This window comes from Notolabrus celidotus, chromosome 13 (assembly GCF_009762535.1).
Source record: "Notolabrus celidotus isolate fNotCel1 chromosome 13, fNotCel1.pri, whole genome shotgun sequence".
Lineage (NCBI taxonomy): Eukaryota > Metazoa > Chordata > Actinopteri > Labriformes > Labridae > Notolabrus > Notolabrus celidotus.
Window position 1 is genome coordinate 9,700,066 of NC_048284.1, and position 23,676 is coordinate 9,723,741.

Consider the following 23,676-nt stretch of genomic DNA (forward strand, 5'->3'; position numbering starts at 1 on the left):
AAGCTGGCGAGTTGCAGCTGCTAGCAGAAGTGATTTCAACACAGGGGAGGGGGGTCTTCATTTTGTGCAAAAATGTATTTGCTGAGGTTCATACATTTCAGTGATTCAACTACATCTGAAGGATGGATGGATGGATGGTGAGTATAGTTTATATACTATAGTGACCATTACATTTCCTACCATGTAAGTGTCACTTTGGAAAACCAAACATTTGAGCTTCAGATGCTCTTAGTCCCATTCTAACATAACTGGGTGATTTCAGCAGTCTTAAGAAATGTAAAAACAGTCCTGTCATGCTTAGACTCACCTTATTGATGTAATTTTAATTAAAAAACTACATTTTAGCAGAGGATCAAAGTGTCAGTATTACTGTTGTTCTCCTGTTACTAATGATGACGGCAGATGTCATCTCCCCTCACAAACAACTGAACAAACTCTTGATCGGTTCTTCTGATGGGAGTGAAGAAGCAATTTTGCAGCTTTGTTGCAATTCCCCACAAATGGGTATCATTTGTTACCAAATGGCATCCCTCCTGAGAGAAGCTTACGAGGAGGAGAATTTCAATAATAGATTTGTGGTGATGCCTCCCTGACTCCAGCAGCTGAAAAATTTATGCAATTAAATTTCTAATTTCAGCAGGGTAATCAGGTCAGACCTGTCTGACTTCATTATCTAGACCAAAGCTTGTTATTAAACCCAATCAGATGAAGTCTTGTTTCAGCATCGTGACTTTAGGGCTTGTTGGAGGTAAGGGTGGTGAAAGAATCTATAGAAATTAGTTTTTGTCAACCTCTGTGAACCCTTAAGACGAAATGTAAACGAATTGTCGAGTCAGTAAAGAAGACTATTTCATAAAACAACAACAGGCGAGGCTTTCCGGAAGACCTGAAGTTTTAAGTTGGGGCTCCAGACTGATACCGACCATTGTGTTGTGATTCAGTGTAAAAAAAGCTGAAGTAATAGCAGTCAGAGTTACTTACCAAAACACCCTGGTGTGCATCTATGGAGTCCATGCAATGGATGAATGCCTTTCCTTCCACATAGGACTCTTGACAAGCTATTTCCAGCCCCAGGAGGTCTTCTTCTTTTTTTCTGCTGTTGCATTCCAGAAATCCTGATGACTTGAGACAATCTGTTAATCCATGCAACAGTGTTGAAATTATTGGTAGCTCCTAGATGTTAAAAGGTAAGTGCAAGTAAATATGATGATTTTCCTTTAATTGCAGAGAACCTGTATGGAGCCATGCCAGATGCTGCCATGTCTCCACATCTGCATGAGTCAGAGGAAGATGTTCTCATACTGGTGACCCTTACTTGAAAAACTACAACTCCCTCAGTTAAAATGTTACTGGGGTAGTTGTTTATTTTTTCTTAAAGTGAGGTTGAGAAAACTGGAACAGAAGCTAAGCTATCGACCACTGCAGACGGGGCCAATTGAACCACCTAATTTGGCCCATTTTAAGAGAGTTCCACACAAAAACTGATGTCGGACTATCCCTCTAAAGCTCCTGTGAAGCGTTTTTAGCTGGTTATGAAACAGACTTAAATTGATACTGATGGTTCTCTATGAACTACAAATACAAAGAAGATGATCAGATGCAGGATGGGTTGTTTTGATATACTATATTACAATGCCAGTAACTGCTGTCAGACGAGAGAATTTAAAGCACTGTAAAGACATAGACTGCTTTTTTAAAAAAACATTTTCCACATCATAGAGTCACAATGAGTGACACATTTCCCTTTAATAATACTTTTATCAAAAACACTGGCTGTGCATGTACAGGACAAGATCAATGAAGAGGAGGTACCTACTGCTTTGACCACAGGGCGCGCCAAAATCGACACAAACTCAAAGTTCCTCACAAGAGCTTCAGATGAAAATCTACTGTGTGTGATGTGGCCACAGCTCACTGTTATTGCAGGTAAAGCTAGTCAGTGTACACAATTTGAAGACTTTCCTCATTTTCTCAAACATCTCTTAACGTTTTCCCATAATGACCGATTTGTATTTTTACGGGGAAATTTTTGGAGGAAACTAGAAACTCTACAAAGTTCTGTCTAGTCCTTATCTAGTCATGCTAAGACATTATATTCCAAAACATTACATCACTTACAACTTCAATTACTTTGAAAGAAATAATTTATGCATTTGTGTTGTTGTTAATGTGACTGTTGATTACCTTCAATCCCTTAATGATGTTCCACAGTGGCCCATTTACTACAAATATTAACAGTCTGTTTAAAATTTGAAAGCACATTCATGAATCCGTAATTGCAAAGTTAATTAAGAGATTTTAAACCATGCTGCAAATTATATTCACGTCTAAAGGAAATTTGCAAGTTTGTGAAAAAGGATGAAATGGATTCATTATGAAAAATAAATGCTTTCAGATTTATGTATCAGACAGAAGGATGTCTGAAGAAATGATTATGCATTATTCATCCTGAACAGTTTTGAAGTTGACAAGAATACTTAAAGCTAGGGTTGGTAGTCACGAAAAACTAGCATGAATTTGAATGTAGAATTTCCTCAGGACTCCGTCTAACTCCTCCAAAACGACACCCCGTGATTCGCGACCATATGATTGTGACTGATTCAAAACCCGTCCTCAGCACATTGTTTGTGTTTTGCACTACGTCAACTCATGTCTCACTCAGTGGTAAGAAAACACCAAAACATCATCGTGAAAGTTGAAAACACAAACAAACATGAAATGTACGTGCAAGAAGCGTGCGGAATTTGATTGATTTGATTGGTTTCATATTTTGGCTCCTGATGGCAGGGATTGGTTGGTGTTTTCCCAGGTTTACTCCGGTTGTAGATGGCGGCTTTTTTTCCCGCTCTTTATAAAGAGCACATTATGTATTGATTGCCATCGGGACATAAAGATCATTTTAACCAGTATAACAAAAAGTGTATCTAAATCTGACTACCAACCCCAGCTTTACCCATAGGCAAATACATTTAGAGAGGAGATCTCAAAAGTATTTCATTTATGTCTCCTAGACAACAATGAGATCTGTTTCAAAGCAAAATGAGACTATAGCTTATGTCTCCTGTTTCTCATTCTTACCTTCAGAAAAAAAGTTGCAAAACGTCTCAGCTTAGTCTCCCTTTCAGTTCAAAAGAAGATCTGGTCAGAATCTGAAATGATTCTCAGGTATTTCTCAAGTGTTGTGACTCCTTTTGAGCTCAGGTGGAGAAATCAGGGAGCTCTCTCAACTGTCTCAATCTAACCTCATCCATTTGTTTTTGTCAGACTCCGTTTTTATGTCTAAAGCTGAGCACAGATGGAGCAAAGAAAGAGCCTGAGCTCATCTTTTCATGAACGTTTATAGAGCCCTGCAAAATTAAGATTTCAATGTAATTGTCCACAAACTTCCAATTCTCATTAAAAATTTGAACCACTTGCAAGATCAGCTATTTAGATGTCAAAAGATCTCTTCTTTGACTTTACAATATGGTCATTCCTTACAAGTCAGTTTGAGAACAAAACACCTTCACAAAGATTTAGTGTAGTATTTGAGAGAAATTGCAAAAGATAGAGATTTCATACCAGGTATGACAGACGATGTATTTAAAATATGGGCCACAAAAGGGCTGACCAGATTTAGCCAGATTATTACAATTAAAGGTTTGGATTATTTTAGGCGCTGGTGGCCTAGCGGTCTAAGTGCCCCACATACAGAGGCTACAGTCCTCATCGCAGGGGTCGCCGGTTTGATTCGCTGGCCGGTTGACCATTTTCTGCATGTCTTCCCCCACTCACTACTCCCCACATTTCCTGTCTATCTTCAGCTGTCCTGTCAAATAAAGGAAAAAAGGCCAAAAATATATTTAAAAAAAGAGAAGAAAATTAGCCATTAATGAGATATCTCATTTAAGTCTCAAATAAGACTCATGTTATGGTCTCAACTATTTCTCCTTGTGAATTTTAGGAGAAACTAATGAGAAATGAATGAGAACTCTTTGAAACTTGAATGGGGCTGAAGTGAGAATCTCAATTTTGTCTCATGAGACTTAGAAAAGAAAGCCTTGAGCAGTAAAATTTTCCTCTGGGTAAGTGTGATTTAAGAAAGCACATATACAGTATGTCAGCACACAGAGCTGTTAGAGCCTATGTTTGCACCTCAGATCACAGAGACAGAGAGAGAGAGCCACATAAATGCATTATTCAAAGTGTGGATGATATTAAGATGATAATGACCTGCAAGTCATCTCTGCTGATTTAATATCGCCTTGAAGCTTGGCATCTTCCAGCATCCAAACACCTGAGCCGAGAGAGTGAGGGACGTAATCTTTGCTGCACCACCTGGGCTCATGCATATACACAGAGTGTGTTTACATTTCTATATCCATGCAGTCACAGCGTCCCCCTCTTCATGCCTCCTGCACTTGGGGGCACAAACACCACCAGAGAAAACACATTATTGATGTTGTTGGAGCTGCTTTTTCATGAGGTGGTGTGTATTTCTTCCAGCCTGCACTTTGACAATATTTCTGAAGGGGTGAGTGATTCAGAAATCCCTGGAAAAAGAGGACATTTTGCCAAAGGGGGTTTGGTATAAATAGGTTTCGGATAGTATAGAAAAGGCAGCTTGGAGCTTGGGTGGAGGATTAATTAAATATAGAATGGTATCCAAGACAAGAAAAAAGGTACAAATGTGAATTTTGTTATGGATTTTGCACCTGCTGTATGAGAGCTGCGATGACTCCACGGATGAAACCTCTCGACCAAAAGGTGAGTGAGGCTTTGATGAGAAGCACCCAGCTTTCATGTGCAGCCAGAGGGGGAGAGAGCCCTGGGAGTACAACTCATCTATCTGTGCTGTAAGGAGAACAGTCGCCTTCGGCAGCAACAGATAGGAACTCAAAACAGACACATACACACACATAGACCGGATTTGTTGCACTCTTGGTTTTTTTTTAACTCCACTGACTCACATTTACTCCCTGAACTCTGATCTAAATCCCCCACATAGCATGGCTTTTCATTTCTGTCATCATCAACCTTAAAATTCGAACCTAAAAATAAGCCTTTGCACAGTATGGGGGCACAGAGTTTCATCAAATCAGAGTTGGATTCAGACTTCATGTCAAAGAGACACAAAATCATTCAGTTTTTGAGTTTTTCATCAAAAGAAACATGAATAAAAGTGAAAGAGGCATTACAAAACCATCCAAACCAAACAAACAGCCGCCACTTCTTGTTACTAATGTGCTGCAGACGACTAAATCATTTCTACAAACACTACAGTGGGTGATTAACAGTGCAGATGGGCGACACTCCTAGCAACAGGCAACAACGTGGGCAACACGATGAGAAGAAAAAAAAAACGTCAAATGTTCCCTGGCAACAAGGTTTCCCTGAGGGATTAAAATAAAAGAGCAATGATGAGTGTGATTACATTTGATGGGAATCTTGCTGATTTTCTTGCCCTGCAGATGAAGGTCAGGGGTTAACTGCAAGATGTGTTGAACAGCTGGTGGGACCTGGCACGGGAACAACACTTAACCAGCTGTAGCATCAGCAGCAGCTTGAGGGAGTAGCAGAAGGACATATCTTGTTTTATTGTAAGACAGTGGAGTGGTTGTTCAATTCGCAGGTTTCTGCCAGGAGCTGCTGATAAATATTTGTTTGTCTGGAAGCTGCAGACTGCACAGATAAAGTTCAGTTTAACTTTAATGGGCTTTGTGATGTCAGTGGTGAGTTGGCTGACAAGCTGGATAGATGCTGCTATATTGTTAATGTTGTATGTTTAAAGGAATATCTTATCTTTACTCACGTTTTAAAGCCCTTTGGAATTTGGCTTGAAAAAGTGAAAGGGGCTCACGTATTAGCTAAAAAAATGGGAGTGAAATTTCAGTTCAGAATCAGCTCATTGTGCGGTTTTGAGGTTTTTTTTTAGACTGCATGGGTGGGGCTGAACACTTTGGTTGTCGTCTCTCTCACTCTACACACCAAAATGGCGCACGTACAATCAGAGAACATGATTGTGTTGTTTCTTTTACCAACAGAGGAGGAAGCTGAGGTGCTGTCATCTAAAAAAATATATTTTTTTACTGTTTACTGAATGTGTTCTGGTCCGCCCTGGATCTACCATCACTCCAGTTCTTAGATCCCTACACTGGCTTCCTGTCTGTCAGAGAATAGACTTTAAAATCCTGCTGATGGTTTATAAAGCACTTAATGGTTTAGGCCCAAAACACCTTGCTGATCTGCTGTTACTTTATGAACCACCTCGACCTCTGAGGTCATCAGGTACTGGTCTGCTTTCAGTCCCAAGTGTCAGAACATAACATGGTGAAGCTGCGTTTAGTCATTATGCACCACATATCTGGAACACACTCCCTGAAAGCTGCAGGTCCGCTCCAACTCTCACCTCTTTTAAATCAGAGATTAAGAATTTTTTATTTGCCATTGCCTTCCTATCTTAGATTATTTTAACCCACTTTAAATAAAAAATGTAATGTAATTTTTAATATATTTCTAATTTTCCTTTTCTTTTCTGTTTTATCATATTTGTCATTTTAGTTGTGTTCTTTTATGCCTGTCTGAATGTCTCCAATGCTTTTAATGTTTTAATGTAAAGCCCATTGAGTTGCCTTCGTGTATGAAATGCGCATACAAATAAAGCTGCCTTGCCTTGCCTTACCATATGGGCAATATGGGCACGTGCCCAGGGACCCCTGAGCATGTAAGGGCCCTCCGCGATGGGAGTGGGAAAAAAAAAGGTGCATTTCCATCCTATCAGATGGCTAAAAAAAGTGATGACTAATTAGCAAACTGCAATGCATTTTATAGGTTGCAGTAAATATGTTTCTCATGAAAAGTCTGTATTAAAAATGTAATTCATTTTCCCTGACCCACTATCAGTTATGATTTGTGAATGTGTGTTAGAGTAAAAGAGGGCGTTGCTGAAGCATAACTGTGCTCAGCGACAGCCTAGCGAACCAATCATGTGTAATTAAAATTTTTAAAAAAAGTTTTAGAAAAACTCGCCAAGTGAGAGAAAAGGGACATCCAAAAGCCCAGTGGAGCGGCGAAGAGAAAGGAACAACAAGAAAAAGTGAAGAAAGATGCGACAGTAATAAAAAAATGTCCCACTTAAAAGGGGCTTTTTGAAAAAAGCCGAACAAAGTGAAGAGATGCAGGATGAGCAGCTAGCTAACAATTGACTGTGTGTGTGTGCGTGCCTGCATGTGAGGGGTACATGGGCCTCAGTGCCCAGGGGGCCCTAGGGGTACTAATACGGCTCTGGTTCTAGTTCTGTCCAAGCTCATTATAATATGTGTAGTATTGTCTAATCGCACCAGTATGCTTTGTTATTTTAGTATGCAGGAGATCCATCCATCCATTATCTTGACCACTCCATCCTGTTAGGGGTCACAGGGGGCTGGAGCCTATCCCAGCTGGCTTCGGGCGGAAGGCGGGGTACACCCTGGACATGTCGTCAACCTATCACAGGGCATGCAGGAGATCAGTAAGCCAAATCCGTTCAGGGTGCTTTTCATGTTGCCAGTCACATACTGAAAACTAGGGATGCTTCAAATCGACTAATTTCCAAGTTGCATATGTGGAAATGTAAATTCAAACTGACCGACTAGTCTAGGTAAGAAAACACTAGGTCAACAATCAGAACAATTTATTTTACACAACTAAAGAAGGAATCACAGTAATCAATGTCTAACTGGTTTGCTGGGTGTGGCACCACAAGTCTGTCCTACTTGCAGGTTAACGTCCACATGCCTGTGCTGGACACACATTGCTCTAGTCAAGTGGTTGTAAGCTAGTTTAACCAGACAGAGCCTACTTACAACTTTATCAACATTTTCTAGATCAAAATACTGACAAACTGCGCTGTACTATGAGATGCCATCTGCCATCTGCCTTTTAACATCTGGGTAGAACAATATAGCTTTATGGCATTAACCATTAATTGTTTAGTTGACTAAAGTGCATATCTGAACTATAAACAATGACAACACTTAGCTAACTCAGTTTTGGACGGGAATCATTTAGCGCTAACTACCGGCTACATTGAAAGCCCTCCAAAGTTGCTCATCACTCCATGAGGCTTTGTTGTTGTTAGATGATACCTAATGGTTTCAGATATTGTGCTTATCATGGCTAGCAGTTAGCATGCAAGAGTAACAATAGTTTTTGTTAATTTGCTTCTAACCTGAACCCATCCATTATGTATAAAGCTTTCTCCCAGTCCGGGTCATGGGAGCCAATCACAGGAAAAAGAGGTGGGGTACATCCTTGACAGGTCGCCTGCCTGTCACAGAGATGACATGTAAGGACAAACAACCATTCACACACACACTCACACCTCTGGACAATTTTAGTACCCAGAGAGAATCCAGGCATGCAAGGAGAGAACATACAAAGTCCGCACAGAAAGGCACCTGCCCAGCCGGGGAATTGAACCTGCAACCTCCTTGATGTGAGGCAACTGCGCTAACCACTGCCTCAAATTGAACCACATAAATTTAAAGAATACAGGTGTTCATAAGCTCAAAGAAAATTCTGTATCAAACATGTGAAAAAAATAAAGATGCTTAGTATCATCACACAATTACACAATGAAATTATAGAACATATCAGGGCTCACAACGCTACATCTTGAGACCTTTTTACTTACCGCTGCTTAGAACAAAGCTCTGCCGTCACTTCACCTTTGCACTTTGGTTGGTGACCCAGTGTGGGATTATATGTAATCTGGGGTTGTGGTGTTAGGGAAGCATTAAGAGGTCTACATTGTGAACAAAAAGTGCAAGCTTAACATACACATATTCAGATACACACTTTTAAGTGCTGTTATTTCTTCACGGTTCAACATATTACAGAGGTAAAACACTTTTGACTCCGTTGCACCTCTGATACACCTCTGATGCCGAGTCAGTGGTATTACAACTTCACCCCACATTTTACTGTGAGCCTCTGTGACAGTTACATTGATGGTGAGGTGTAACAGTGTTGTCTTGAACAGGCTGTGTAAAATGTGTTTTCAGATTAAAATAAATCTATTTTGTGTGACTGCTGTTCCCAGCACTTAGAAATCACAGCTTTAAAGAAAAATGCATCATCTAAAAAGTAGTTCCATAAAAAACTGTGACCAAGTGGTGACCAGTGTGGATGTAGCTGCACACATTTTTAACATAAACACATCCCACGTTTACATACTCCTTTAATCTAAATGTTTGATACGCTCTAATTGATCCCTCTAAAGCGACATTAAGAATTTATTTTTACCTCATTAAGAAACTTATGTTGCATTATGTGGGTTTGTCACCCATCTGCAGCCTGATCTCACTCTTTGTCCTCCTTTGTAGTTAGTTTGTTGAGGCTGTGTAATCATGTTGTCATCTCCCTGCCCACACATGAGGCCTTTAAAACAAACGTCCACACAGATGGGCTTCCTTTGGACACAGTCTTAAGAAGAGAGGAGGCTGAGATTTAGTTTTTATCTGCTGGTGACTCAAGGTATAAAAAAAAAAATGTAACGACAAACATTGTCTGAGCCGAACATGTTGGATGCTATTCTCTTAAAAACAACCCATTCAGCTTTGTGTTTCTCCTGATTAGATCTGTGATTCTACAAACTGTTACTAAGTGTTGCTTCCTGATTTAAATGCATTCAGACAGCAGACTGAGCCTTCAAGATGTTTACTCTTCCTTCAGTACAAACAAGGAACTAATTGACAAAACATAAACAAGGTACTCATTGCCAGGTGTTATTCACAGCCGTAACACATCCCTGTTGATAATTACCAATTAGCTCAGACTTAAAAAAGATAAATAAGAAAACAAAAAAATAAACTAAACATCATGTTTTTAGTTTTAATAAGAACACCAGCAATTAAAGCTACAAACAAGTCTACAAGGTCAATTAATGTCGGTGATGCAGTCAGTTTAAGGTTTTCTGTAGTCCTTACGAGTACAGGCCGATGATGAACATGTGCAGAGGGTAGAAAGCCTTGATATGTTTATCTTCTGTTTTGGGGTTTGTTGATGTGGCTGGTAGTGTAGATGTAAAGAATGACTGTAAAGCAGTCCAAGAAGCCCAGCTTATGGGCTACGGGATTGACCTGTTGGGTCTCTTTGGAGGGGGAGGGGGCATTAGCTCAGAGTCTGGGTCTGGCGGGTGTTTCCGCTTCTGGGCTGGCTCTTGGACTGCCGGGGCGCAGCGGTCCACGTACTCCAGGAGGATTTCCTTTGTGACGGGCTCCTGGATGCTTTTACACACAGCTGGAGAGAGAAACATGGAACACACACAGAGGGGAGAGACAGGAAGTTACGACAGACATGATGACAGACAGTTCATTAAGTGCACGATTAAAAAAACAATGCTTGCAGGGAAACAGAGCTTTGAAAAAAAAAGGATTGCTAAACTCTGCCACAAACATTTAAAGTAAACAGGCATAGCAAAAGGCATAGTGTTAATCTATGTTTTTCTACTTGTTTAACCTTAAGTTGTGTTAATCCTCTGGTATAATGCAGTAGCAAAGACTTTATAAAAAGATGGATGACACTACAGGCCACCTAAAGTGAACAACTTTCAGCTCCCCCAACTGACTGCCTCAATATAGGTCACAAACCGCACCTCCTCCATGTTAACATATGGGACATGGATCAAACTCCAAAATCAAAACACATAAAATATAACATTTTCTTCAAACTGGTTTCTGTCAATACAGTTACTTCTCATCACTCGTATTAAAGTCCAAGCGTTTATATTTTGAGAAGTGTGTTGTTACTAGAAAGGGTATTACGTCATGTGCTTCAAATCAACACAAGAAGGCGTTACGCTGAAGATTTATCAGCAGATTAAATGTGTGCTCTTATCATTGGAAGGAAACAGACTTCACCAGCCAATACCTCCTGTGTAGACTCTGACTACAAATGCTGAATAAAGAATATGTTAGTGGTGAGCAGGTACACACACAATCTTCATTTCATCCTGTGGAACGGAACACAACATGCATGGAAACTGTAACCAAGGGAGGCGGGGCTTAGCCAATGACCGGGTCATGATTCCAACAACAAGTAGATAAGTATGAAGCGGATCTAAATAGAAATTGTTGCTGTTGATAGCCTGAGGAGCAACACTCAGCTAATTGTTTAGATTTCAGATAAAAGAGGTATTTGTGTTGAGCCTGAGGATCTGAAGCTCAATAATCCATCTCTTTTATCTTCCTCTTTCAATTCAAAGCTCTCTTTAAATGTTAATCTCTCATGCTTCTGCTACTTTTTATTATTGCTTCATTTCATACTTTCATGTTTTTTTTTACAGTAAAACACTGGGAAGTCAGCATTTAGATAAGTGTTACACAAGTAACTTTAATTATCATGGGTAACTTTTTTTGCATTCTCACTTAGTCACACTCTCTTTTTTCTTTTTTTTCTTTTTTAAGAGGAAATAATATTCTTTATTTATTTATTAGGATCCCCATTAGCTTCCACATTGTGGTTGCTAGTCTTCCTGGAGTCCACACAACAAAACAAAAACAAGAAAAACAATTATTTAAAATCACACAGTATCCATAAAACAAAGATGCAATAGCAGCTAATTATAAAAAACAAGAATGAAAATGAAAAATAAACAAAGTATCTGAGCAAATAAATGATGAGTAGCATTAAACTACAAATAATGGAAACAAAAACAAAATTGTCACAAACACATGGCACCAAAAATTAATAAAACAAAGACTTTCAAAACAGTGATTAAATAATATCATCTATGAGGAATTCATCAGCATTTGTTTCAGTGACTTTTTAAAAGAAAATCTGTTTTGATCATTCTCAGGTTGGTGGTGGGGAGTTGAATCCAGGCAGAGGAACCTCTAAAAAGAACAGACTTCATCATACAGTTAGTTCTAGGACTTGGTGTTAGCAGATAACCAGAGCTCACATGACGTGTCGTATACCTATGATTAAAACCAGAATATTTGAGTCTATCACAAAAGAACTGTGGTGTGTTATTCCATATAACAGTTTGCATAAATGACAGGAGACATGATTTTAATTTAGCCTCCACATTTAGCCAACATAATCTTTTATGCATCTCAAGTACATTAGTACGAAAAGAACAGTTAAGATACTTCCATTGAACTGTGAAACTAAGACCTCCATCAAAAACCACATAACCTGAAAACCAATATTTTACAAAGATAAAAACTTCTAGCTACGTATTAAAAGACTTTCAAAATAAATTAAAGTTGAAAAAAAGAAGATAGTTTTGTGCCAAACACTTCATACACGGCCTCATTTGAACACAATGGGTTCATTTTTGGAGCATGTCAAAGCAGAGCATGATGTAACTGCAGCTCTGCTGTAGCACCCTCATGGCTTCAACAACCTTTCTGTGATATTTTTAAAGCAGACTGATTGATTTTTTTCCACTTTTTTGGACCCTCTGGGAACAAATATTTTTACCTGAAAAGGAGGAATGATGACATAATTAGTAAACAGTTGCTCACTTACTTTATTTATATAGTTTATTACCATCTAGACAACCGTAACATTTATTTGAAGTCTTGTTTTGAACCTGACGAATCTAAGTCTTAAATTCTCTCTTGGCTGTAAACTGTTTTTGTCTCCACAGACTCCCGGGCGTGTTTGTGGTTTGGTGCTGGGCAGGTAATGAACAGTGGGTTTTTATTGGAGCCTTCTCTCTCCATACAGCTGTCGGCTGTGGCTTGAAACCAGGTCTTGAGACCATTAAAAGTGATATGTAATCTTGTTTCAATACTTGTGGCGCTTTCTTCCTTTGCAGCCATTTCATGGCACCCAACTGGAAAATTAGTGCCACCAACTCTTAACAATCCTGACAAATCAACTGCTTTTAATCACGTAATATTGGGAGGATGGAGATGGTCATTAATTTGCAGAGCTTTCCCTTGAACATCAGCTGCCTGCTTTGAATAGAGACCTGGTTTTTTGAGGCCTCTTAAACACAAAACAAGGGAGTGCAAGATGCTTTAAAGCTTCCAAAGGGAGGGATGGCTGAACCAGGTTTTGTTTCCACAAGTAACCACTTTCTCCGACTTAGACATTTGATTCATTGATTAAAAATAAGAAGGAATCAAGCTTTAAAGCTAGGGTTGGTAGCATGGACTGTATAAAATATGGACGTAGTATCTGTGACGTCACCCATCTGTCTGAAGCGCTGTTTTGAGGCCAATCGGCAGCGGCATCCATATTGCTGCTGTTGAGCGATTGTCACGTAAAGAGGCGGGCTTTAAACCTCCCAGCCAACAGCTACAGTGTTCCCGCCTGTCAATCAAGTCAGCTGTGCCTCTCATTGGAAGACTCGTAATCTCAATATCTTCAAAATTGCTACGTTAGAAAAAAATTCACCCCCTGTACAGTGTGTGCCGATCGAGAAATGAGCAGCCCTCTGACCAGGGCTTAAAATTAACACCCACCAAGTGCCAATGGCGGGTAAAAATTTATTTTGGCGTGTAAAACAAAAACACACACCCGCCAGTGGCCGATGGAAAATGTTGTATTGTATGTGAGGTTTTGTTTTCATACTTCCGCCCATTTCTGCCAACTGTCAGGCTATTTCGACCCTTGTGGCGTGCTGTACTTTTGTTGTGATTTGGCACGTCAGGAACGGCGTGATGTCAGCTACTGGAGTTCTATTCATTCCCTTTGCTTGAAGAAGCACGGCGGGAAGAGCGTTTTGAGGAAGATGTGGCGACACATTACCGGTGTGAAGCCACCACAAACAAAAGTTTGTGGTGTCCAGTTGATGTTTTTTTTTCTTTTCCCTTTTCCTGCGGGTTAAACGGAACGTTCCTTGTAAGCCGTGAGACAGACATTTGGCTCACTAAGTCAATGTAAAAGGTTGCACTTTTGAATATGTCTAATGCATGATGATGCAGCAGTCACCTTGAAAGGAAGTATAACCTAATAAAATAGCAATAATCTAAATTAATCTGTACATAACTGTATTCTTTAAGTGATGATTAAGTTGTATTTTAATAATAAAAAAGTATGGTAATTATTTTAAACCAAATAAGGCATGATTTTTTTATTTGGCCAGTTCAATTTTTCTTTTGGCCGGTACATTTTTGGAGGTCACAAGATGAGGTAAAAAGTTAATTTTACTCCCTGCATCTGACAAGACACTTTTAAAACTGATGTTCTAAGATTTACGTGAATAAAAAAACATTGTATGCCTCTCCAAGATGCTAATATATTGAACATTTGTGGGTTCTAACCCTTCTTTAAACTGTTTCATTCAGTTCCATGACGTACAATCTGCCTGAAAGTAGCATACACGCAATTTCAAAGTTTTTGAAATGAAAGCATGCTTTTAGAAATACAGGAAATAAAAGGACAGTAAAAATTTCAAAATAAAAGCATCACAAACAATCGTTTTATGAAGTAATCTCTGCTCTTTAGGTCCTCACTAGCCTTTACTGCAGAGTAAATAATGCTGGAGAAGATCATAGATTAAAGAGAGGTTCGCTACCTGCACCCAAAAAAGTTTTTTTGAGGGGATTTGAAAAAAAGGCGGGACATTAGGGACATTTGTGGACATGTAACGCAGATCCACACCAAGAAGAAGACATTATAAGATGTGATGACACGTTTGTAAGTCAATTGCATGTACTTTCATTTAAATCTTTTTTGCAGCCGATGTTGAGCTCTGTGTTCAAAGTAAGAAACAATGAGATGTTGATGAATAACTGTTGGACAGAGACGGACGGAGTCTCACCCATCGCTGTGTCGTAGGAGTTGGGGAAGCTCTTGTCCACCCTCTGCCTCATGAACACCCAGGTGTTGCTGGCGAAGGTGCACTCGATGATCTTGTTGTCGTACTGTTTCAGCTCTTTAGTTGCCTGTGCAGACAAAAAGATGAAAGGACACAGATGGTTTTGTACTATTCCAATGCACGGATAATGAAACAAAAGTAATTTCATTTTCTCCTGCTGCCATCATTGCTTGTGAAAATGACTAATCCTTGATTGCATTTTGCCACATTCAGAGTCTGTTCTGCTACAGCGTTGCTTTTTGTTTCGTGGAGTCTCATCATTATAAGAGTGCTTAGAGACGTGCAGCTGCATACATGAATAACAATAGCCCACAATGATTGGCACGTGTAACTGCTACGTTGTTTTTCAAACTTGTCAAAAATATGCTGCAAATCATTGTCAAGGAAACTTTAGGTAGCAGTTTAGAGGCAAAATGAAGCTCCTGAGAGCATTTAGAGGCGGTGCATAAAACAGAGATATAGATCCTGTAATGGGCAGTAGCTTTAAGCTGCAGCAGATAAACTCACTGATTACCTTGTTTAATGGTGAGAGGGGTAAATGTTCATTTTTCAGAGAATTGTCGTTTTAACTTCTTATTTGATGCCTAGAACATGATTGAATGGCAGCTTTGTTGACAAATGCTTTCTATAAATGACTGGCAGAGTAGAAGAGGGACAATGAGAGAAAACCATTTACTATAAAACATGGGCGTGGCCTCAGTGATGTCACCCATTGGTTTCTGAAGCAGAGTTTTGAAGCCTATTACAGGTGGACGCCATGTTGGAATTGCCAACTAAACTCAACTTTCTGTTGACCTTACTACAGGCGACCAAACACTTATGGCCCTTTTCCACTACACAGTTCCAGCCCTACTCGACTCGACTCGGCACTACTCTACTCGGTGTCTGCCCGAGTACCGACTCACGGTGGGTGAGGTCGTCATAACACAGCTGGGCGAAACTGTGTTCATGTCATTTTGAACGCGACACAAACACAACACAAACACAACAATCACAATCGTCGACCACTAGACCCAAAAAAGTCTGGACCTCGTCAATGGACCAAGGAGAAACTTTGCGTGCAGACATTGTACAGTACTGATGTCGTTTTTTAAAAATGGCAGGTTTGATTCCTGTGTTGGGCGTCGCTCTCATGACTCTTCAGTGACGACATTCTCTGACCAATCAGTGGCCGCCAGTCCGTCAACGTCACCTCTTAGTATCGGCTCAGCTCGCTTGGAACCAGAGCAGAGCAGGTACGAAAAACTGGTATCTGACACAAGGTACCGTGGAAACGCACACTGAGTAGAGTCGAGTCAAGTCGAGTAGAGTAGGGCTAAGACAGGCCGGTAGAAAAGGGCCATAAGACTCCTCACTAACAGCTACAGAGTGCCTGCTTGTCAGTTAAGTCAGCCGTGCCTTTTATTATGTGAAACTCGCAATCTTAATATCTTCCAAACTAAACAGAATAAAAAAAAAATTGCCTTGTAAAATGTGTGCAGTTAGAGACATGAGATAATCAGACCATAATCATTTTTGAATGAGGCTGTGAACATTTTTTAATTTGCTGTACATATCACCTTTTTTGAATGGGTGCGTATGTGGCTTCTGGTGCTTACGAACCAGCCTCAAGTGGACACTCGAGGAACTGCAGTTTTGAGCACTTCCGCAACGGCTTCATTTTCTCATGGCCGGAGGTTGTTGACCTTTTCTTGCACAGCCATGAGTGTATGCTTCCAACACACACAACAATCTGTTCTCCTCTAGACTGCACTGACCAACAGGTTTTCAAGTTTTAAAAAAAAATCTAATATATTTGATATTAGAATGAAAAATCAGGTAGACTCTGATCCAGTCATGAAATAACAATAATCACTGGTAATCTCTTAAAAGTACAGGATCATCAGGGGAGACTATTTGTTCAAACCACCTTTATAATAATGAACAACCCTGGGATTTGTGAGATAGCTGGATCACGTCTTTAATCTATCCATTAATCCTCTAGTTTAGGGCCAGCTTAAGGTGTTTTAATGTAATACATATCTTAGAAATGATAACTGGAAGGCAGTGAGTGCCGCTTTTTTTGAACTGACTCACTTCTGTTTACTTTCTGACGGTACAAGCAGATTTTAGGATTCATGATGCTTTCAACAAAGCAGTGCAACAGTTCCTGCTGATCCTGCTGAGCTACACAGGATCCCTGACTTATTACATCACTCTGTTTGGAAAATAAAATCAACCGTGCACACAGAGCACACTCAAACATAGTTGAAGTGTATGAAAATGGCACAAGACACTGAGGATTAAGCATGAGTCAAAGAAGACATTTGAGCATCTGTTGTTTATTTGTCGGGGGACTGAGTTTCGCTGAGAGGATTCTCAAGACTTGGAAAATGCAAATCTTAGAGCTGCCTTTAAGAGAGAAGTGGAGCTGAAAGAATCAAGTGCAGTGGTGGGTTTGAAGGGAAAAAAAGAAAAGGTTTTTCTGTGATATTTCAGGATTTCCAGGCAGTTATTTCATTGTAAGGTTGCATGAAGGCTTAAAAGACAAAGGGTCTAACCTCAATTAAGGGTCAGAGAGAGACAATGACTGCAGGGAAAGAACTGGTGTTTGGCACTGAAACACAAAGCGAGGGCTCGTCGATCCTATAGTGTGGGGCATCTGGGCGCACAGTGGGGGTCGAGATCACACGGGAAGCAAGAAAAGAGTGCGAGGAAGGAAGACGAGTCATAACTGATCAACATGCTGGATTAGTCATTGTCATAATCTCAAAAATTCAGATTTATCGCCTCAACATGTATCTTTGATCTCCATTAATCGATGTGAAGAGCTGTAAATCAAGCTGTTTTTATTCGGAGAAGAGCAGCAGATGATCTCAACTAGTGACAGAATCTCAAAGCTGGACACAGGAGGCTGCCAGAAAGCTGTGATGGGCGGTATAGCCGGCAGCATGCGCTGCTACAGGGTGGGATTTCTTCCTGCTGGTGAAGGGTGTCAAGTTGGCAGCCATTTTTCCATCAGCACTCTGTGTCTAATCTGTCCAAATCTGTCTCATTATGGTAGCACACGTGTGCCTCCAGTGATCAGGGAGTTTGGCAGTCGAGGACCTTATCAGCCAGTGTCTACTGTAAGAGGCTCTATGTTTCTGCTTTGCTTTTCCAGTCCTTGTTTGTTCAGATTTAGAAGCTACAGAACTAACAAGATAAGAAAGTTTTGCCAGAGCTTTCTTTTTTTGTTTTCTTTACCCAATGAAGAATGGATGTTTAATGTCTGTTGATTGTGGGTAATCTTCAGAGGTTGCAATGGTTTGTTTGGATGCAGAACACCAGAAATGTTTAACAGAAGCGGTCCACAACCATGGATTTAATTCTTTTGATTGATAAGCTCCTTCAAGAGAATGAAATAAAGAGAAAAGAGACTTAAAACAATGTTGGGAAATTCAGAGTCAATATTTTTCTAAAACAGTCTGAGATGGTTTTATTAAAGTTTCCTCTTTGACATTTCACAAAACACATTAATACCAGAGCCCAAGTGGTGCCAGCTTTTTGATGTCAATACTGATACAGAATCCTCAGAAAGATGAATTGATGTCTTTATCTTGTCTTCATCCAATCAGCCTGATTGCAAAACATTTCTTTTCACGGTCAAGTTGTTTAATTTAAATTAATTTGAACATTTCCACTGAAGGAAATGTTAAAAAGGTGAATTGTACTTCTGTAGGAATATATACTGTATGTATATATTTTTGTCCTCATTCAGCTCTCCTTCTCGGAGCTTTGCAGTGATATGACTTTAGAATAAATGAGTCAAGGCTTATGGTTTAAGTTACTTTGTATCACTCGGCTACTTAGAGATGTGCTCACCAGTCAATTGCGAAACAGGACTGTGAAATTAATTAAAAAAACATCCTCCATGTGAGCGGAGTTGTGCGACCATATGGAGGGTGGCCTAGGTTCGATTCCAGCCTGCGGCCTCTTTCCCTGCACATCATTCCCCCACTCTGTCCCAGTTTCCTACCCTATCCACTGTCCTCTAATCTGTAAATAAAGGTGTAAAACCCCCAAAAATACAGCTTAAAAAACAAACAAACAAAGAAACATCGATGTCGTTTAGCCTACTAACATTTTTGCCACAGTGTCAACAGGCAGAGGGGAAAATTCCAGAACTCCTTTCCGCAGATAGATTTTATATAACGTGTGTGAATGGGTCATCCCTCCAACGCTATGACTGTTCAGACGTAATCCTCATTGTTAGGGAGTTTTGACCAATCAGTATTGAATATTTAAGAGATAAGATAAGATACTCCTTTATTCATACCACAACAGGGAAATTTACAGAGTTACAGTAGCAAACAAGAAGGTATACAGTACAACAATTCAGGTACAATAGGTAATAAATGTTATCATTTAGGTGTATACAGTTGTATTGATCCTCTTATTAAAGACTTAGTAAGAAAGCTACCAAACATCCAAAAATAATCAATTATTTCCTAACATCACGGCTGTTTCCAAAAAGGCCTGCTACATACTACCTACTATGCAGTATGCAGTAGGTGTTGCCTACTACATAGTGCGTTTGAATTTAGTATGTAGTATGACTGTTCTGTTCGATCTGTGTTGCAGAACGCTGGGCCAGACGTCACTGGATTTCCGGTTTTGAAATGCAGAAGTAAACAACGCCAAATGCTACTTTTTTTTCTAGGCTGCATAAACATTACACAGAAGTGACAGCGTGGACAAAGGAGACACCAGACAGAGTGTTGAAGCAGCAGAGGAACTTATAGCGAGTTGAAAACATGTGAATATGTTGGTACCATTTCCCTGTAATACATACAATGAAAGTATCTAAACCTGTTACCTATTTTAGTATGATACACTGACAGAAAGAAGAGTATATGAAAGACATGATTACTGTAGCGTCCACTTATGATTTAAAAAGTTAGGAAGTGGTTTATATGGAATTTAATAATTTTCACCACACATAAAAACTGAGTTCCCCACGTCAAAAAAAGAAGAGAAATTAAAAAGCGTAACAAGCGCTGTGCATTGTGGGAAACAGTACGCGAGGCAGACTGGTCCGATGCATACTGTGAAATTTTCCCAAATCCGTAGACATCTGGGTAGTTTTGGCATACTGCAGATTTTGCTCTTGTTCACATACTACTCACTATATACTGAATTTTGGCCAAATCAGTACGCACTGCTAGTATAGTAGGAGGTTTCGAAAACAGCCCAGATCCTGGAATCAACAAGTTTGCATTAACAGGAAGCTCAAACCAGTCTGACAACAAGTAGTGTGACTAGCTAGAGTATTAGAGTATGAAGTCTAACCTTTTCACACACTGTGGACAGGATGGACAGGCACCCTAGTTTTTGATCCACTACCTGCATCTGTGAGGGCTGTTGCACTCATTCACTTTGCTTCTGTTTATTAAAGGAATTTTACAGAAATGGCATCAGGGATGAGCACAGATTCAATATCCTTGAAAGTGTTTTGTTCTCCGCTACAGGGCTCTCTAAATGACCCTACCTTTATTTTCAGACTTTTCCAGACTTAATCAGAATTCAGCCTGCAGGTCCACGATACTGCAGCACTGGGGTCCATTGTAATATCGAGGAAATAGATGAAAGAATATGTAAGTGAGGAGAGGATATAACATAAAAATATGAAATGGAACAAACAGTCTCTCACAGGGAAAAACAGAGCTGACAGACGAGATCTAAACTAATATTCAATCTGAAATATACTTTTAAATAGAATACCTGAGAGGCCCTCTGTACATGAGTATCGGCCTCTTGTAGCAGCTGAGCATAAGAATAACCTTTAATGTAATTACAAGGGCAAATTTGGACTTTCAGAGAACAAACTAATGAGAGTTCAGTGACTCAACATCTCCTCAGGAACCCATTATATCCACCCTGTGCTGTGTCTTTGGTGAGGATGTATAATACCTGTCATTATCTCAAACATTCAAATGGACTGTCGCGGCACATCCGAGGAGATCTAAGAGGAGAACAACAAGCTAATAACATTTAAATGAGGTAAATGAGAGGAAAGCAGGCACAGACTGTCAGTGAAAAGAAGATAGAGGAATAGTTAAACAACTGGAATACGGTTGTGTTTATTCCCCTCAACTTTTGATTAATTATCTTTACTTGTTGTGCTGCATGATTGATTGTTCTCTGGTGGAAGTGGATTAAATTACCCTGACATAATTCATGCATCTAAAGCCTCAATTTTGTGTAATTTGCAAAAGTTTCAGGCTAAAAAAAATATTTCAAAATCCACATCTTTTCAAGTATTCAAATGAAGCTCTATGAGGAGGTGTTACAGTTGGTTAAACTGTCCCCGGTCTTACTTAATGATGCACATGGAGCAGTACAAATTGGGGGGAAAAACTGATTATAAAAACTGTCAGAGGCTTTTCAGTACTCTGCAGGTGACGCACACACTGACAAACTCTCAGAGCCTCATCAAAGCAGTGGGTCCTTTGACAGAGAGCTGCTCTTATCTTCATCTCTGGTGACTCGATCTGTCGCACAGTTCATATTATCTATGATTAATGAGCTTTACTCGCAGGCCGCATGCAGTTCTGCACAGGGAGTTAACTCCATGAGGCAGTGGAGCTACAGCTAAATGGAGAATCAATAGCCATTTCTACTACCAGGCTTCAGTTTATTGTAACTTTTCCAGATGTCAAAGCCTAGAGGGTCTCCTCTTGCAGTACTGTATGGAATAAAAAAACTCCTCTTGCAGTACTGTATGGAATAATGAAAACTGGAGGTTACTGGAGGTTTAGCACAACTTGCTGAAGCGGGGGACGCACTTCAAACAAAGTCCTGATTGTTTGATGGCTCTGAAGGTTATGTTGCCAGATTTTTCTTGTGGTGTGAGGAATGTTGAGATTGATTTTAATTCCCCCAATCTGCATTAAAGAAGATCGAGCCACACTGATTCGAAATTGAAACTATTAAACATAGCCAACCAGGAAGCAAGCTGATTGAAGAAGGAAGCACAACAAACGCAGCCTTGGCAGTAATGGTGAACGCAAAGCTTGAACATAGATTGCACGGGGGGGCAGAGCTTTATGACCTACAGCCAGTCAGCGGAGGGAGCTCCAATTGTTTTGGCTTCACTTTTGGGGATATGTCATATCACTTATCTTTACATCTAATCTTTAGTTGAAATCAAGCTGATGTTTTCCGGATGAGGTACCACCCCATGTAAGATAACAGGAAGTTGAAGTGCTGACAAGATGGTTGCTGCTTTTACTGCATGTTGAATAAATACAGAGCGACAGCAAACAGCTGGTTAGCTTGGCGAGACAGCTAGTCTATTGGAAATGTTTGACCTTTGACCTGACAGGATCATCAGAACACCAAACATAAGAATAAGCTTTGGAGGAAAGCTGAACCAATAAGGTAGTTGATGCCATTTTTTTATTAGTCACCTCCCTGTATGAACTTATGCTTCTGTACTTGTGACAACCCTCAACCTTATGATGTACTCCCAAGCCCTTTACCGTTATCAACAAAACTAGACGCCTAATAAGTCCAACAGGTCACATTTTAACCACTAGAGTTTTGTAATAATGTTATTTTCTTTGGCTGAGTATTGGCTGTTGGACTGATGGGTTGTTTCACCAGTGGTTCATTTTGAAGACTATTGAGATTTTGGAAAAACATCTGGCAATCCCCAAAAATGGTTTTCAGTGGGTCTACTCCTCTAGAATATTTCCTTTATTTGGTTGGTAAAGAAGCTCTAGGATTATCATGAAAGCACCTCGGAGGCCATGTGAGAACCTTAGCGCACCAATAAGAAGCTAAACTGAGAGAATGTAGCAGCTAATAAAGGTTTTCATGGTTATTCAAATACAATAAACAGATGAAAGTTTGAATTTATTTTTGAAGGTCTGATGCTTTCAAGCATGCGAGCAGATGGATTTGCCTCACATTTCATTTAATAGACATGACTGACACATACATGAATTTTTATGATGAGTGCAATTATGGTGCACTGCAGGTGACACAAACAAACACACACAGGCTGTGCTTAGGTGTCAAGTCATGTCAGGTTTATCAGGAACATTATTCAGGCAGCTGTAACGACAAGTCGACATGCTCTGTGCTGGCATGAAATTACCATTCTTTCAGCATATTTACACACGGGCTGACTACAAGACACATTTCACAACAACAATAGGAACATGAAAGCCAGGAGAAGATGACCTGGGGGCTGCAATGTTTGCTGCGTCTCCCTGAGAGAAGCTAGGGACCAAACAGGAAATAGACTGAGATGCATCTTGTTCAGTGGAGGAGCCCAAGGCTGATACATGGGGACTGGCACAATAATGACAATACTGAGGGTGGGAAGGAGTTACTCACTCACTGTGTCACTGACTGAGGCGTTGTTTAGACCCTTCATAAAAATGTTGACAGGACTTGCATTGTTGAATTGTTCATATTATTGGTATTTGTAAGCATCTATATTCCTGGTACCCTAGGGGATCAGCCCCAACCCATAGTTTATGGGTTGGCTGGGGAGGCAACACTAGCACCTTATCGAACAGTATAGACTAGCAGCTGTGGCGGCTAATGATACATTAAAATAACATAAAGTGCCCTGAAAGAGACTCTGGATGCAGCTTTTCTCTCTGTGTACTCGTATGGTGCTCGCTACATTCTCTTTTCCTCGGGAACGGCTCTATAAAAAGCTGTACTGACTTATGTAGCATGCAAGTTAACAACGGCTAGCGAGCTAACAGTATATATGATCTCATGGGTATGCTCATGCCGTAGGAACAGTGTGACGGAAAATATTAGTGGTTTTGAAAAGCAGGACTTTTTCCTGGTTACCTTGAATAATAATAATAATACCTTTTATTTATATAGCACATGTT

The 23,676-nt window shown here is 40.0% G+C and overlaps 1 protein-coding gene across 1 annotated transcript in view; it reads right to left on the bottom strand.

Moving 5' to 3' along the window:
- Positions 1–9,662: 9,662 nt before the first annotated feature.
- rngtt (RNA guanylyltransferase and 5'-phosphatase) overlaps positions 9,663–23,676 on the bottom strand; it is a 123,802-nt gene continuing 109,788 nt past the window's right edge. Inside the window, exons 15-16 of the mRNA XM_034699747.1 lie at positions 14,741–14,864; positions 9,663–10,260 (exon numbers count right to left, since the gene is read on the bottom strand). Of these exons, the coding sequence (XP_034555638.1) occupies positions 10,088–10,260; positions 14,741–14,864 (297 nt within the window). The 3' untranslated portion in view covers positions 9,663–10,087. The remainder of the gene's footprint in view (positions 10,261–14,740; positions 14,865–23,676) is intronic.